This window comes from Rattus norvegicus, chromosome X (assembly GCF_021556685.1).
Source record: "Rattus norvegicus strain SHRSP/BbbUtx chromosome X, alternate assembly SHRSP_T2T, whole genome shotgun sequence".
NCBI lineage: Eukaryota > Metazoa > Chordata > Mammalia > Rodentia > Muridae > Rattus > Rattus norvegicus.
In genome coordinates this window covers 139,130,086-139,144,464 of record NC_141554.1, presented here as the reverse complement: position 1 = coordinate 139,144,464, position 14,379 = coordinate 139,130,086, and the positions used below count along the sequence as shown (strand labels likewise).

Sequence of the window (14,379 nt, the reverse complement as noted above, 5' to 3'; positions counted from 1 at the left end):
CTCTTGGTTCCAAAGATACTATATGGCATCATTTCTCAACCTGTGGGTCACGACCCATTCGGGGTTTGCATATCAGATATTTTCATTACGATTCATAACCGCAGCAAAATGACAGCTATGAAGGAGCAATGAAATAACTTTACAGTTGAGGGTCACCATATCATGAGAAACTATAAAAGGGTCACAGCATTAGGAAGGTTGAGAACCACTGCTATATGGATCTCAGGCCTGAAGGGGTTTGAGAAACCCAGAAGGAGTAAGCAGAGTATCCAGAAAGAAGGCCATCACAACAGTCTCCATAAGGATCCAAGACGATTGTACTGCTTTGGAGTTCTGTAGCAACTGGTTTGGAGCAGTTCCGGAGAGGTGGATGGGGGTGATCTGAAAAAGGGGTAGGGAATAAATCTCTGAAGTTCACCCCAGAAGCAGGAAACACCAGGTGGGGTTAGTTGCAGAGCAGAGGGGAGAAGTGAGAGCTTTGACTGTTCTGTCACTGTGCCAGCAGAGGTGGCTTCTCTTTCTGGGCTTGTGAATACAGGAAGGACATAGATACAAGCATTTGTGCATCACATACAAACCCCCCACACACACACACACCACAAATAATTTTTACAAACCAGTTTAGAAAACGAAAAGAAAACCTCAGCTGACTTCTAAATGTGACCGGAGTTTAGTGGTGGTGTCAGCACAGCCTTTCCAGGTAGGAGGTGGCAGCAGTAATGGACTCTGCTCCTTCCCTGCTTCTGCTCTTTTGTGGCCATTGTGGTGCTATCCCTCAACTGGCTTTTCTCTATTGTTATGCCTATCTGCTTACTTCACACCCATTGTCTCCACTTATCACAAGCAACAGTACCCTAAAGGTTGCCTTCCACCTTTGCTTCTCCAAGTAGGCTGAGGCAGCAGCACTTCTTCTCAGCAATGCACTGTGGGAAATGCCGGATGGTCAGGCTCTGGCAGACCCGATGGAATCAAGGTGTGTTTCTGAATGAGACACAACGGGCGTCCCATGGAATCCATAGTTTGAGGCACTGTGCTCTACTCTCTGCCTTGCATTTCTCAAACAAAAGACTTTATGTCAATAATGTTGTTTAAAGTCCATGTCTTCCCCTTCTTCCCCGGACCCACATTTGGGAGTTTGGCTTCATATGCTAGTAAACACACTCTCTGAAGTGTTTGGTTTCTGCTTGCCTGTTACCTACCGAATCTTACTTGGTTTCCTAATAACAGCAAATGTCTAGATAAGAATTTCTAGTATTTTCTGCTTCTGAGAGATTTTTTGCTTGTTTGTTTGGTGGGTTTTTTTGTTTGTTTGTTTGTTTTTTTGCCAGATCTTGCTCTGTACCCGATTGGTTATCCCCTCTGCCAGGAGTCCTTTGTGCTACCTATTCTCCCATTTTTGTGCAGGTAGGGTAGGTGCTTTAGATGAGATCTTGTATTGACCTAGCTTTCATTCAGATCCCAAGTCACTTGGCTTTTCACACTGCTGTGATTAAGTCTCAGTGTGCCATATTGCCTGCGAGTCTATGTTTCCTTCATGGCGATACCTATATGCTGCTCCCATCAGTCTGACGGGAGAGGAGGAAGGCACCTTGCACAGAGCAGGGTCTCAACACTGTGGACGGAACTGAAAGGAAGATGGACAGGGTCAAAGTGGGTAACATTATATACAAAATGACAAAGGCAATGGGTCAAGCATAAACTTCTAGAGTATGGACAGGGTGAAGACAAAGGAAACCAAAAGAGCCCAGAGAAGAGAGTAAGTAACAGAGGAGTACGCCAAAGGAGGAGTGAGGTGGGTGTTTGGGATGTAAAGTTAAGTGTTAAGGACAGCCGTAAAACTGGTGAAATATTTCTCTGTTCTCACTATCATAGGCTTTATGGATAGAAATGAAATCACAGGGATGAAATGACCACAAAGATCATTCATTCAATTGCCAGTGTGGGAATGAGCAACAGGCATTCATTACCATTAGGGGAAACCTAATGACCGTGCATGTGGGCTCTAACGATGCAGATTTTGATAACAAGAAGAAATACCACCTCTGCGGAAAGAACAGACCTTGTAAGGGATCCAGATGTTAAGTGCTATCCAACCACACACCGGTTTGCCCAGGACAGTGTGGATCATGCCTATTGTGAAACTGTAGTTATTATTAGTGACCCCTGTCAACCTTAAAAGTACCCAAGCATGGTTGATAAATTATGTGGCCACTGAACAATAGTCAGCACTTACTGCAGATACTGTGAAGTACTTGTTTCAGGGACCATATAAAGTACTTCAGGGCTCGTGAGCTCCTCGTGCTTCTTGAAGTTGGGATATAATTCAAATACTATAAAATTCCTAATTTTAAAGTGTACAAATAAATGGTGTATAACAGTTCTCTATGTTGCACATCACTGAATCCTATGTAATCCTAGGACATTTTTCTTTTAATCACTCCGAAAAGAAATTTTATACAAACTTTTAGTATTTTGTCTAAGCTCCGCCCCACAGTTACCTGGCAACAGCCAGCTGTGCCTGACTCACTATAAAAGGGGCTGCTTGCCCCTCCTCTCTCTCTTGCTCTTGCCTTCCTGCTCGCCCTCTCTCACCATTCTCCTCCCCGCACTCTCTCTCCAAGTGCTCATGGCCAGTCTTTACTTCTCTCTCTCTCTCTCTCTCTCTCTCTCTCTCTCTCTCTCTCTCTCTCCCTCCCTCCCTCCCTCCCTCCCTCCCTCCCTCCCCCTCTCTCTCTTGCTCTCACTCTCTGTGCCTTTCTCCACCTCTACTACCTTTTGAACTCCCCTCCCCATGCCCTGAATAAACTCTCTTCTATACTATACCATCATATGGCTGGTCCCTCAGGGGGAAGGGACGCAATAGCATGGGCCTGCAGAGGCGCCCCTTTCCCCCACACCTTACCACACATCCATAGACCATATTCTTTATCTTTTGATAAACACATCACAAACTAAGAGTCACTGTCAACTCAACCCTCCTGGACCCCAGGCCCTGAAAATATTGAATTTGTTTTCTGTCTTTTTAGATTTGCTGATTCAAGATATTTCAAATTAATGGACTTATTTATAATAACTGGTCATTTGTGTGTGACATTTGATTGTATTGCTTTCCAATGAAGGAAATTGAAGCTCAGGAGAGACGAAGTAGCTTAAGATCAGCCCTCTCCCAGGAGGAGAGTCAAAACTAGGCTCAGGTGTGTCTGGGCTGCAAACCCTGCATCCTTACCATGACACACTGCCTGCCCTCGTGCCCGTGAGCACTCATCGCATGCTTAGAAATCCTCTGGGTCGCTCTGCACATGCATTAGTTTCAAAATGCTTACAAATTCTCGTTGTCTGAGAGTTCATTTAACCTTTAGAAAAAGAGTCTGAAGCTTGGTGCAGTGGCACACATCTGTAATTCTAGCCAGCCTCTCTGGAGACCCAGTCAGAAGATTGTGAGTTGAAGCCGTGCCTGGGCTACATGGGTAGACAATTTCCGCCCCCCCCCCCCCCAAACAGGCAAATACAAAGCTAAAATGATAAAGAACAAATATGGTAACTTGGTGGGACAGTGAGATGGCTCAGCGGGTAAAAGTGCTTGCTATGCTAGCCTGACAATCTGTTCTCCATCCCCAGAACCAATTCCGCAATCATCGTTGTTTCATCTCCATACCCACCACACATATCTGTGTATGCATACACTGAGGTACACACACACACGCAAACACACACACACACACACACACACACACTAATTAAAGTGGATTATCAAGATGCATGGTAGCTTTTGATTGACTTATATCCTTGCAAAATTCATATGTTGAAACTCTCATCTGTGCTGTGACTATGTTAGAAGACAGAACTTTTAGAAGATACAGTTGAGACCATAAGGGTGGGGCTCTTCTCCAATACGGTTAGTGGCCTTTATGAGCAAGAGAAAACTCCACCCGTCCTCTCTTCTTATTCCCTGTTCCTCTACATGTGAAGACGTGGTGAAAAGATTGTGCCAGCAGCCTCAGGTTACAGTGTCAGCTTCTAGAACTGTGAGAACATTCATTTCTCTAGCTTAAGTTTCCCAGTCATGATATTTTTATCATCTACAACACACAAAAGACCGTCATATTTTGAGATAAAATGTGGGTGTGAACATGAAGTAGGATGATGTCAAGAACACTTTCCTAAGGAGAGTATAAGAAATATTTTTGTGTGTTTATTATTGTTTAATTTTAATTTTATTTAATTTTTTTACATTCTATATTTTATCACCTTCCCAGTCCACCCTCTGACTGTTCCACATCCCATATCTCCTCCCCATGTCTCCATGAGGATGTCCCATTCACTCCCCACCAGACCTTTCCACTTCCTGGGGCCTCCAGTCTCTTGAGGGTTAGGTGCATCTTCTCTGACTGAATCCAGACCCCGGAGTCCTCTGCTGTATATGTGTTGGGGGCCTCATCTCAGCTGGTATATGCTGCCTGGTTGGTGGCCCAGTGTCTGAGAGATCTCAGGGGTCCAGGTTAATTGAGACTGCTGATCTTCCTACAGGGTCACCCTCCTCCTTAGCTTCCTCCAGCTTTTCCCTGATTCAACCACAGGGGTCAGCAGCTTCTGTCCATTGGTTGGATGCACATATCTGCATCTGACTCTTTCCGCTGGTTGTTGGGTCTTTTGGAGGGCAGTCATGATAGCTCACTTTTTGTGAGTGCTCCATAGCCTCAGTAATGGTGTCAGGTCTTGGTGCCTCCCCTTGAACTGGATCCCATTTTGGGCCAGTCACTGGACCTCCATTTTCTCAGTGTCTTCTCCATTTTTGTCCCTGCAGTTCTTTCAGACAGGAACAATTATGAGTCAGAGTTTTTGACTGTGGGATGGCAGCCCCATCCCTCACTTTCTTCTGGAGGTGGGCTCTGCAAGTTCCCTCTCTCCACTGTAGGGCATTTTATCTAAGGTCCCCCCCTTTGAGTCCAGTGGAGTCTCCCACCTCCCAGGTCTCTGGTACATTCTGAAGGGTTCCCCCACCTCCTACCTCCCGAGGTTGCCTGTTTTCATTGTTTCTGCAGGCTCTCAAGGCTTCAGTCCTTTCCCCCGACCAAATACCAGATCACATTCCCCTCTTCACCTCCGTGTCCCCTTTCCCATCCAGGACCCTCCCCAAATATTTTGAATGCTAGAGCCAACAGTAGAAATGGAAAATATCTATAAAATACTTCATGTAATATTATGTGTTTTGATTTTTATTACATCTATTGAAATCTCTAGAAAAATATAACAAAAGACAAAAGTGAAAATAACCTATTATACTTTGTTAATGTTATATTTTATTCCAATGTATCCTTTTTTGGAAGCCTAATTAAATAGTCTATATGTAATTACATTATTAAAGTATGCACTCCGTGGGGATATGTGAGAATCCCTTTCTTAATCTTTTCTAAAGTACTTGTTAGTCTTTTAACTGACAAAATTTGTTAAAACAAAGATCAGTTATTACATATTTGCACCAATAACTTAAATGTATTTTAACAAAATTATACATTTATATATTAATCTTATATATTATATTATTTGTTTATAGACATATAACATTGTTATATGTTTTTAAAGAATTATTTATTTTCTGTATGAGTATATGTGAGTACATTGTCGACGTCTTCAGACACATCAGAAGAAGGCATCAGATCCCATTACAGATGGTTGTGAGCCACCATGTGGTTGCTGGAAATTGAACTCAGGACCTCTGAAAAAGCAGACAGTGCTCTTGATCCCTGAGGCATCTCTCCAGCCCTACAATTTATATATATTCATATATATATAGTCTATGCATATATTTATTACAATAATTTCCCATTGGGTCAAAGCCTTTCTGGTAGGTATGGACTTCAGATTATGTTCTTCTTTGTCTTTTCCCTTCCAAGCCCATAAATCTACCATTTCCAATATTGCTTTATTTAATATGGCAATAGAACATAGATGTTTGGGAAACAACATTGAGGACAGAATTCTTTCAGCTTTTGACGTATTTTCTTCTCCCATAGGCCACTGTTTTCATATTTAAAACAGGTTATACAGCACATGGGGATGCTCCTTATGTAATTTTGTTAAGGATTGCTTTAACTTTCATGGAAATGTGTCCTTACTGTTCATAATTACTATATGCATATAGTTTAGTTAAGTTATTTAAATATAATAACCAGTCAAACTACCCAAATGATGGTAAAGAAAATACTTACTGATCAGCATGGAACTTGACTGCTGTATGGTAACATACACACGCATGTATTAGCGTGTCCTACTAGCTGTCAGCTTTTCTCATAGTGTGACATGTAAGCATTGCTTTAAGGAGGGGAAGGAAAACACGGTCTGAATTGTGGAATTAGGTCAAGAGAAATTGTACTGGCCTTGCTTATTTGAAAATATTCAGCCATCTACAGAGCAAACATTGAAGGAATTGTCCCCCAGCCCCAATCCCACTCTGTCTGCAGGTATAATAATTCTGTTACGGTTTGGTTTGTAGCTTCCAGACATGTTTGACTATATTTTTCCATAGGATATCCACACCTTCTTTACATACTTACATGCTTGTATGTTTTACTGTGCCAGGCACTAGACTAAGGTCTAATTGTGAGTTATCTTGCTTCGTCCTCATAATAATCCTCTGAGATAATTTCATTGTTAACATCTCCATTTCATAGGCTAGTAAATCGAAGCTCGAAATGGTTTCCTCATTTCCTATAGCTCACACAATGTTTGCTTTCCTTGTGAGAGGGTCATCTTACTAAGGTGCGCCAATCCAGTTAAATGTTTGGGTCAAGCAATCTATGTACTCAGTAAACACTGAATGTCCATCTTTCCAGACACAGTGCTTAAAGCAAGATATTCAATCCGTGGACGTTGACTTCAGGTACCTGGAATGCGTAGATATATCTCTGGGCCACATGACACGCCCCAACTCATCTAGTCAGAAAGCAAGAAGAGAATTACTGCATTTCAGATGCTTTTTAAGAAACTGGTTATGACAGCTCTAGGCACACAGGATACTGAGTAACTTGGATTTTCGAATTAAATGTTAAAAATATTGTTGCCTCCATGAGTTTGAAGCCCCCAGAAATTAGTGCCAGTGGTCATGACCCAGTAATTTGGACATTATATAACTATGTCCTGAGACATTTGCTTAAAATAATACCAGGACTAGGGATGGAGACCATTGGTAGAACACTTACACAATACTTGTAACACCTAGATTTGGCCTCTGGTATATCAAAATTAAAAGCTCTGTTTAGAAGGCAGGCAGTGCTATACTGTTACCCAAGAAAGATGAGGAATCAGGACTGAAGCATCAATTTCTTGGGTAAGGGGACTGAGTAGCAGCAGAGACTTTAGCTCTAAAAAGGAGCTTGATTAGAATGCTATAATGTGCCAAGAGCAGGCAGTCCCTTGGAAGTCCTAAAGAAGAAAACAGGAAAGTCATATATGGGCAGATATTGTGAGAAAGAACTCAGAATGCAAAATTTGAAGAATTGGATCTTAATGGTAAAAAAAATTCTTAAAGCTGCATGTCGAGACAGAAGCAAAATCCTACCTAGTATGTAACACATTCCACGGGCTGGCCAATTTCAGCGGACACTAGGAAGGGAAATGCCTGGCCTGAGATGGGGTGGAGTGTTTGAGCCACAGGAGTGCCCAGACTCCAACTGTAAAAATGTCAAAGGCTTCAAAACCATTTGGCAACATTTTCAGGGATGGAAGCATCAGTGGATTATAGTAATAAACATGGTAGGGGATCTTAAGGAAGGGAACGAAAAGAAAGCCTTATTTGAAAACCTTCCATGAATGGACATAAATACATATTTACAGAAGCATTTAAGTATGTGAACACATGTAACAAAAATGTGTTACAGAGTGTGGCAGTGTTGGTAGTTGATTGGGAGTAAGTACCTTAAAGGAAAATCAGAATAAACAGAGAGGGGGGGGGAAATGGAGGAAGGAAGAGAGAGAAGAAGGAAGTAGGGAAAGAGAGAGGGAGGGAGGAAAGTGGGACGGAGATAGAAGCAAAGGGGGAGAAAGAGAGAAACTTTCTCAAGCTTTAAAAATTGTTTGCAAAGAAACTGGAGTCTATGACAGAATTTAGTCCCCATGACAGAAATGTTTCATTAGTGTTGGAAAAAATACTACACACTCTCTCTCTCTCTCTCTCTCTCTCTCCCTCTCCCTCTCCCTCTCCCTCTCCCTCTCCCTCTCCCTCTCCCTCTCTCTCTCTCTCTCTCTCTCTCTCTCTCTCTCTCTCTCTCTAATAAAATCCCGTGGCAGCTCCTTGTCTGGACGACTTTAAAAATAGGAGCGATTTCATCTGTCTGGAATGGTCTGTGTCAGCACTTGCCCTAGGCAAGGTTGCCACATAGGCACAAAACACCCCCACTCCCATCTCCCTTAGCCAACACTCCCCTCCCATCAGACCCCCCCATGCCCTTTGCACCCCCACATCCAGCTCCAGCCTGCCTCCCTTTTCTTGGACCATAGTTTTAACACAATCTCCCACATCAAATCAAACTCAACTTCCCTCAGCCCGCAGACTTTTCTCCAGGTGCGAGGGGGTGCAATCTGTTTTGCCCTTTGTGGCCTATTTGAGTTTAAAAATAGGACCCTGGTTAACCCAAATGAATCTTAAATTGGAGCTCTGTGCAATGTAACCAAGTGGAGGGATGGGCTGGGGGAGAGGGGCATATTTTTGGTCACTGAGGGAAGTGGTGGGGAGGTGGGCTGCCTTCCTGGAAACTATTAAATCGCAGATGTAGGCTCTGCTCAATATGTCACTGCCTCAGGGTGACCTCTGCCCTCTCATGGTTGCTGTTAATTCTATGGCTCAGTGACTTCCAGCTCCACTTCCGTGCACCCACACCTGGCTTCTCTCTCAGCACTCTGGGCACCCTCTGACTTTGCTTTAACTAGAGGTTTTCAGCCGCATGTCTTTGTGCCTATCAGCCAGGGCCCAATTTTCCCATCAGCGTTTTCTCCGCAACAGCGACACTTGGGTTCAGGGATGGTGGCCATTAAAGCCACGCTGAGCTCAAAAGAGATTTGCGCAGAGCCTTCTTCAAAGTGCTTGTTCCCAGGGAAGCCTAAGAAAGGCACCACTTTGTGCTCACAGCGTGTGTGGGCTTTAAGAAGAAAAATATGTGTGGCTTATGTGAACAGAATATGCTGAATGTGGGCAAAGCTACAAAATGAAATTTACTCAAAGAACTCCTATGATGAATTTGGTCAACTTCCTGTTATAACAAGAAACACTCAAGAGCCTCTATTGTACATCAAACTCTGGTTAGACTTGGGGAATAACAAGGAAAAGAGGCTGGTCCTTGCTATGAAAGAATTTTTCATAGGGGGAAAGGTAGACGAGCAGGGTTAGATGTGTCCTCCTGGTTGAGGTAAGCCAGGATGATTGGGAACTTAGGCTCTGCCCTTGGTTTAACCTGCTGCAGATGGATGGCATCAGGAAAGCTTTCCTAGGGCAATGGCATCTGAGCCTGAGTGGGAGTAAGCCAAGCCAAAGAAAGGTGGGAAGGGGACAGGCTATAGAGAAGGAATGCCGGGAGCAGAGGCACAGAGGCATGAAACCACTTGACATATTGGGGGAACTGCAAGCAGGCTGAGATTAGTAGAGGGCAATGTTTCAGGGAGAGGGGTCACGAAATGCAGCTGGAGAGGCAAGCCGGCAGGGTAAAAGGAGAGGGCCATCAGCCTCCCTTGCTAAGCAATGAAGCTCTACCCAAAAGACAGCCCCTGTAGGATTTGAAGCGGGGCTGGGCTAGGGTCAGATTTACGTCTTGATTAAAACATCTTGTCAGTCTGCAAGCTGCCTGGGATAAATGACTTAAGGACTTTCATGAGACAAATAAACGTGCAGATCTAGCCATAATTACATGCAAAGGCTAACCCTTCCAAAAGGGCTTGCCAGTCATCTGAGGCATTTTTAGGGAGGTGGCTAAAACCATCTATAGGTAGATTTGCATCTGTGTCTGTAAAGTCCTCGGCATCTTTAGGGGTATGCAGGTCTTCTAAATGGCAGAGCTTGAAGAAAGGCATTGTTTCTGTGCTTTATCACATAATATGTTTGGAACCCAACTGGGCCACCATCTCTTTGTTTTGTTTAGCAAAAATCATCTGGAAAGGCACTCTTTAACCTGAGCTGCAGCCACCTCAACCTTGCCGAAAAGGAATATTTTGGATTAGAATTCTGCAGCCATTCTGGACATAATGTAAGTGGGTTTCACTACAGGGTTCTGTGTGTCTGGAAATGCTTCCAAATGCAGTTTGCCCCTAGGTGTGTAGGGCTCAATCCCAGATTCAAAATGCAAAACTTGTTTATACCTTACAAAATTCTTGCATTTAAAACTGCCTTTCCTTTCTCCTGCCTGGGATATTGAGTTAACTTGGTTTGCCAAACAAATTCTTTTGCCACATGATACTTTTCTATTCCTCTTTAATTAACTATCTAAGTTTTATCTACCTCAACTTGTTGGACCTCAGTCCACAGAGTTAAGACTCTTGACCTCAGGGTTGGGGATTTAGCTCAGTGGTAGAGCGCTTGCCTAGCAAGCGCAAGGCCCTGGGTTCAGTCCTCAGCTGTGGAAACAACAAGACTCTTGACCTCATAAGTATTTAGGGAGATTTCTTTCCTTATTTCTTGGGCCCTAACTTTCACAGGGTTCTTCTGCTGCATCCTGCCTTGGCATATCTCTAATCTGGCACATTCATTATTAAGTGGGCATTGGCAGGAGTGGCGAGGTAAGGGTAGTGGGAATGTAGGACGTAAATGTGGAACCAAATGCCTCTAGGAGTCTTTGTAGCTACTCACGAGCCCTGCCTGTACCACCTCTAGCATGCTACCAGGGAGTCAGTGATTGACATATCAACAACCCAGAGTTTATAGATCAACAGCATACACAGTTACTGTATACTATGAGGGGGCTGACTGAGAATGGCGAAGGTACTCTTTGACATGGCTGTTCATTTCCAACTATCTTTAGAAATCTAAATAGTCCTGGTGTTTGTTCACTTGACGTTGACCTTTATCTGGTACCAAAGAGGAAAGAAAAAAGGCTGTGCTCACTGCTGCTGTGTTTCACTGATGCTATTACAGGTTTGGTTGGAACTTCTGAAGCCCATAACGAAGCAAGTAAAAAGTAAGTATGGAAGATCACTCAAGGGATGTGGGCCTCTCTCTTCATGCTTGAGAAACACTCCTATAGCCCCATGAAACTTTCTAAAAGAGGGAAAGGGGTGCTTGGATAGATTTCATCTGTCCAGTAAGTTTAGCAGTAGAGAACGTTGTCTTAATTTTGTCTGAGATGAACAAAGAAGCTCATACTGCTGGATCTGAAGAGTTCTGGTAATTATGCTGCCAGGAGATTGCATGCATCTCACTCTCTGATGCTGCGAATCTTCAAGTATCCTTAATGTCAATCTGCAATAATGTGAGCCTTCTACCTGAAGAGTCTTTCCTTTCAGGCCATCACAAGCTTTGCTGTTTGCTTCAGCTTATGTTCAAGGGACTCCTGTGTCTCATACTCTGGAACACGGCTTCTCACATTTCCATGTGTATTAAGGTTCATCTGGATTTTCTGTTAAAATGTACACGGATCCCTGGACCCCATTCCTGGGGCAAGGGTTCAGGGACATGTGCATTTAACTAATCCTACAGATTTTATTTTGCAAATAGGTCTTAACACGTTGGGAGACCTTGCTGCAGTGTCTCTTCCTAGTTCCTTGCTCTACTCTGCCATTCAAAAGTTGATGTATCTTGTGACTCTGCTTCTCCCAACTCTGTGATTATATCACATAATTCCGTTAGCTTTGGTACTGATTTTCTCCAATTAAGCACCTATATGACTCTCCAAGGGACTGAGTGAAACATACAACCCAGACCACATCTCTCTCCTGCTTAAAATATTTCCCTGGCTCCCTAATTACCTTTAAAGTTCAAGCTTATTAGTATGGTATGCAAAGCTCTGGACTTTATCTTAAATGCTTTGTCCATGACACTAACCATTTCAATTCCTGCCCCTGGTAACCTACTTAGCTGTCAACCAAGGGAGGCTTCCTGAGTCTAGGCTCCATGGTACTCAAATTGCTCTGTTTACTTATTTGTCTCTCCGATGAAATTGGGAACACTTGAGTATCTTTTAGCTTCCAGTATTGGCTTAGAACAACAGCTGGTACATTGACTAAATAACACTATTGCTACTTGTATGTGGTTACTTTTGATCTTACAGACTTTATTCTTTTTTGCTGGTGTTGGGGATGCAACCCAGAACCTTGTGCATGCTAGCAAAATATCCTACCATTGAGTTCCACTCCCAGCCTCAAATTTCTCATTTCCAAATGCAAATAGGTGTGAAAATAGATGTGTTTTTTCAGGGATATATTTTAAGATTGATAGAGACATTGGTCCACATTGTTTCTCATTCCTTTTATTTTAACTTTAATTTTTTAAAAGCCTATTTTTAATATGGTCGTTAAATGCTTTAAGCTCCCTTTTAGTCCACCATGCCACAGAGGTAGTGGAAAAGAAAAGATATGGGGGAGTGGACCTGTTTAGAAATGGTTCTTTGGAGCAAATCCTATCTGTGTTGCCAGGAAATCAGCAGTTCAGTTTATGGATACACCAACAGTCTCATTTGGTAGAGTTGGGATAGCGAACACAAATCAGCAGTGGTGGCACTACCTTGCAGAGACAGGCAGGCCTCTGCCTCAGCAGGAGGGACCCAGAGGGACTCCAGGAGAAGGTCTCAGCTGTGCCTCTCTCAGCGAAGGGAAGATCAGTGAAGATGCAAGACCAACAAGCACTGCACAGCTAGGTCTTTCAGCAAGCCTAGCTCAGCCTCAGCCACTGTCCATCAAGTCCTTTTTAATGCCCTCCAAACATCACTTGTCCTTTATGGGTCTTGCCTCAGCAAGCACGTTTTTCAGCAGACATCACTCTGCCAATCAGCCCAACTTTGAGGAAGCTTCAGCACACCGCCAAAAGTTTTATTTGAGCGTGTTTCACTCTCTGGAGTCCTGACAAATGGAGCTCAACTACACAATGTAAGGTGGACCAATACATGGGTGTTGTTAGCAAAGAATCCTTCGTCATGTATCCTTTCACGTGCTTGCTTTAGCAGAGCATCCTTTCACCTGTGTCTGCTTCAGTGAAATGTTCTTCACCAGTCTGCCTTAGTCTTTCACCTCTGTCCACTTCAGGAAAACATTCCTTCACGCATTTGGCCTGGCAAAACACCATCCAACACAACTGACTCTCCAAAGAACCCTTAAGTTTCCACATTATTTTATGAAAATTTTAAAACATCCATTCATGTGCTTGCACCGAAGCTGGGCCCTTTTCTCAGGCATAATTGAACAGTCACAAACAGCAAGTTGTAAATAATCTTTCTGGACGTCTCACTTCTCCTCACTTCTTAAAGGACAGAATGGGCCTCACATGGACACATCTTTACAAAAGAAACTCAATGGGAGAAAGGATGTGAAAGAGAGATGAGTTGGAAGACTTTCTGAATTTATCTACACAAAGCATCACAATCCCAAAATAATAACAGTAAATGTGAAAAACTGAAATGTAGAATAAATCTATGGGAAGGAGTAATGGAGATGGGAGGGAAGTAGAACACTGTGTGTGTGTGTGTGTGTGTGTGTGTGTGTGTGTGATGTTTGTGTGCATGCATGTTGTGTTTGTGTGTGCATGAGTGTATGTATATGAGATTATTTTAACTGTTGTAATGATAATTTAAATAAAACTTATGGAAATATTGTGTTTTAAGATCCTAAGGAGGTTGTTTTCAAATTTATCGTGAAATTTTTCCCAGTGGACCCTGGACATCTTCGGGAAGAACTCACAAGGTAACGTGTTTCACTGTGTGCTGAATGATGTTACTAGAGAATCCCCATTCTCCAGCTATTGATGAAAGAAGGGCTCTGATTCTCTCTTGCATGGCTTAGGTTGCAGTTACTCTCTGGTACTAGACAACTGTTCTCAACCTGTGAGTCATGACCCCTTTGAGGGCAAATGACCCTTTCACAGGGGTTACTTAAGACCATTGGAAAACACAGGGATTTATATTGCAATTCATAACAGTAGTAAGATTACAATTATGAAGTAGCCATGGAAATAATTTTGTGGGTGGAGGTCTTCATAACACGAGGAACTATAGTAAAGGGTTACAACATTAGGAAGGTGGAAACCCACTGGGCTAGAAAGAAGAAGCTGGCTACATCCTCCAAATGTTAATCTTTCCAAATTTCAGAACAAAGAAGGGATGATATTCTAGAACTAGTGGCTTAATCCATTAACTATCACAACATCACCCATGTTGTTTCATACCATCTGTGATTCAATCAGCATAAAGT

At 43.0% G+C, this 14,379-nt stretch overlaps 1 protein-coding gene across 1 annotated transcript in view; it reads left to right on the top strand.

Moving 5' to 3' along the window:
* Frmd7 (FERM domain containing 7) overlaps positions 1 to 14,379 on the top strand; it is a 46,683-nt gene that overhangs the window by 15,771 nt on the left and 16,533 nt on the right. The window contains exons 2-4 of the mRNA NM_001433350.1: positions 10,128 to 10,232; positions 11,117 to 11,159; positions 13,794 to 13,872. Coding sequence (NP_001420279.1) covers positions 10,128 to 10,232; positions 11,117 to 11,159; positions 13,794 to 13,872 — 227 coding nt within the window. The remainder of the gene's footprint in view (positions 1 to 10,127; positions 10,233 to 11,116; positions 11,160 to 13,793; positions 13,873 to 14,379) is intronic.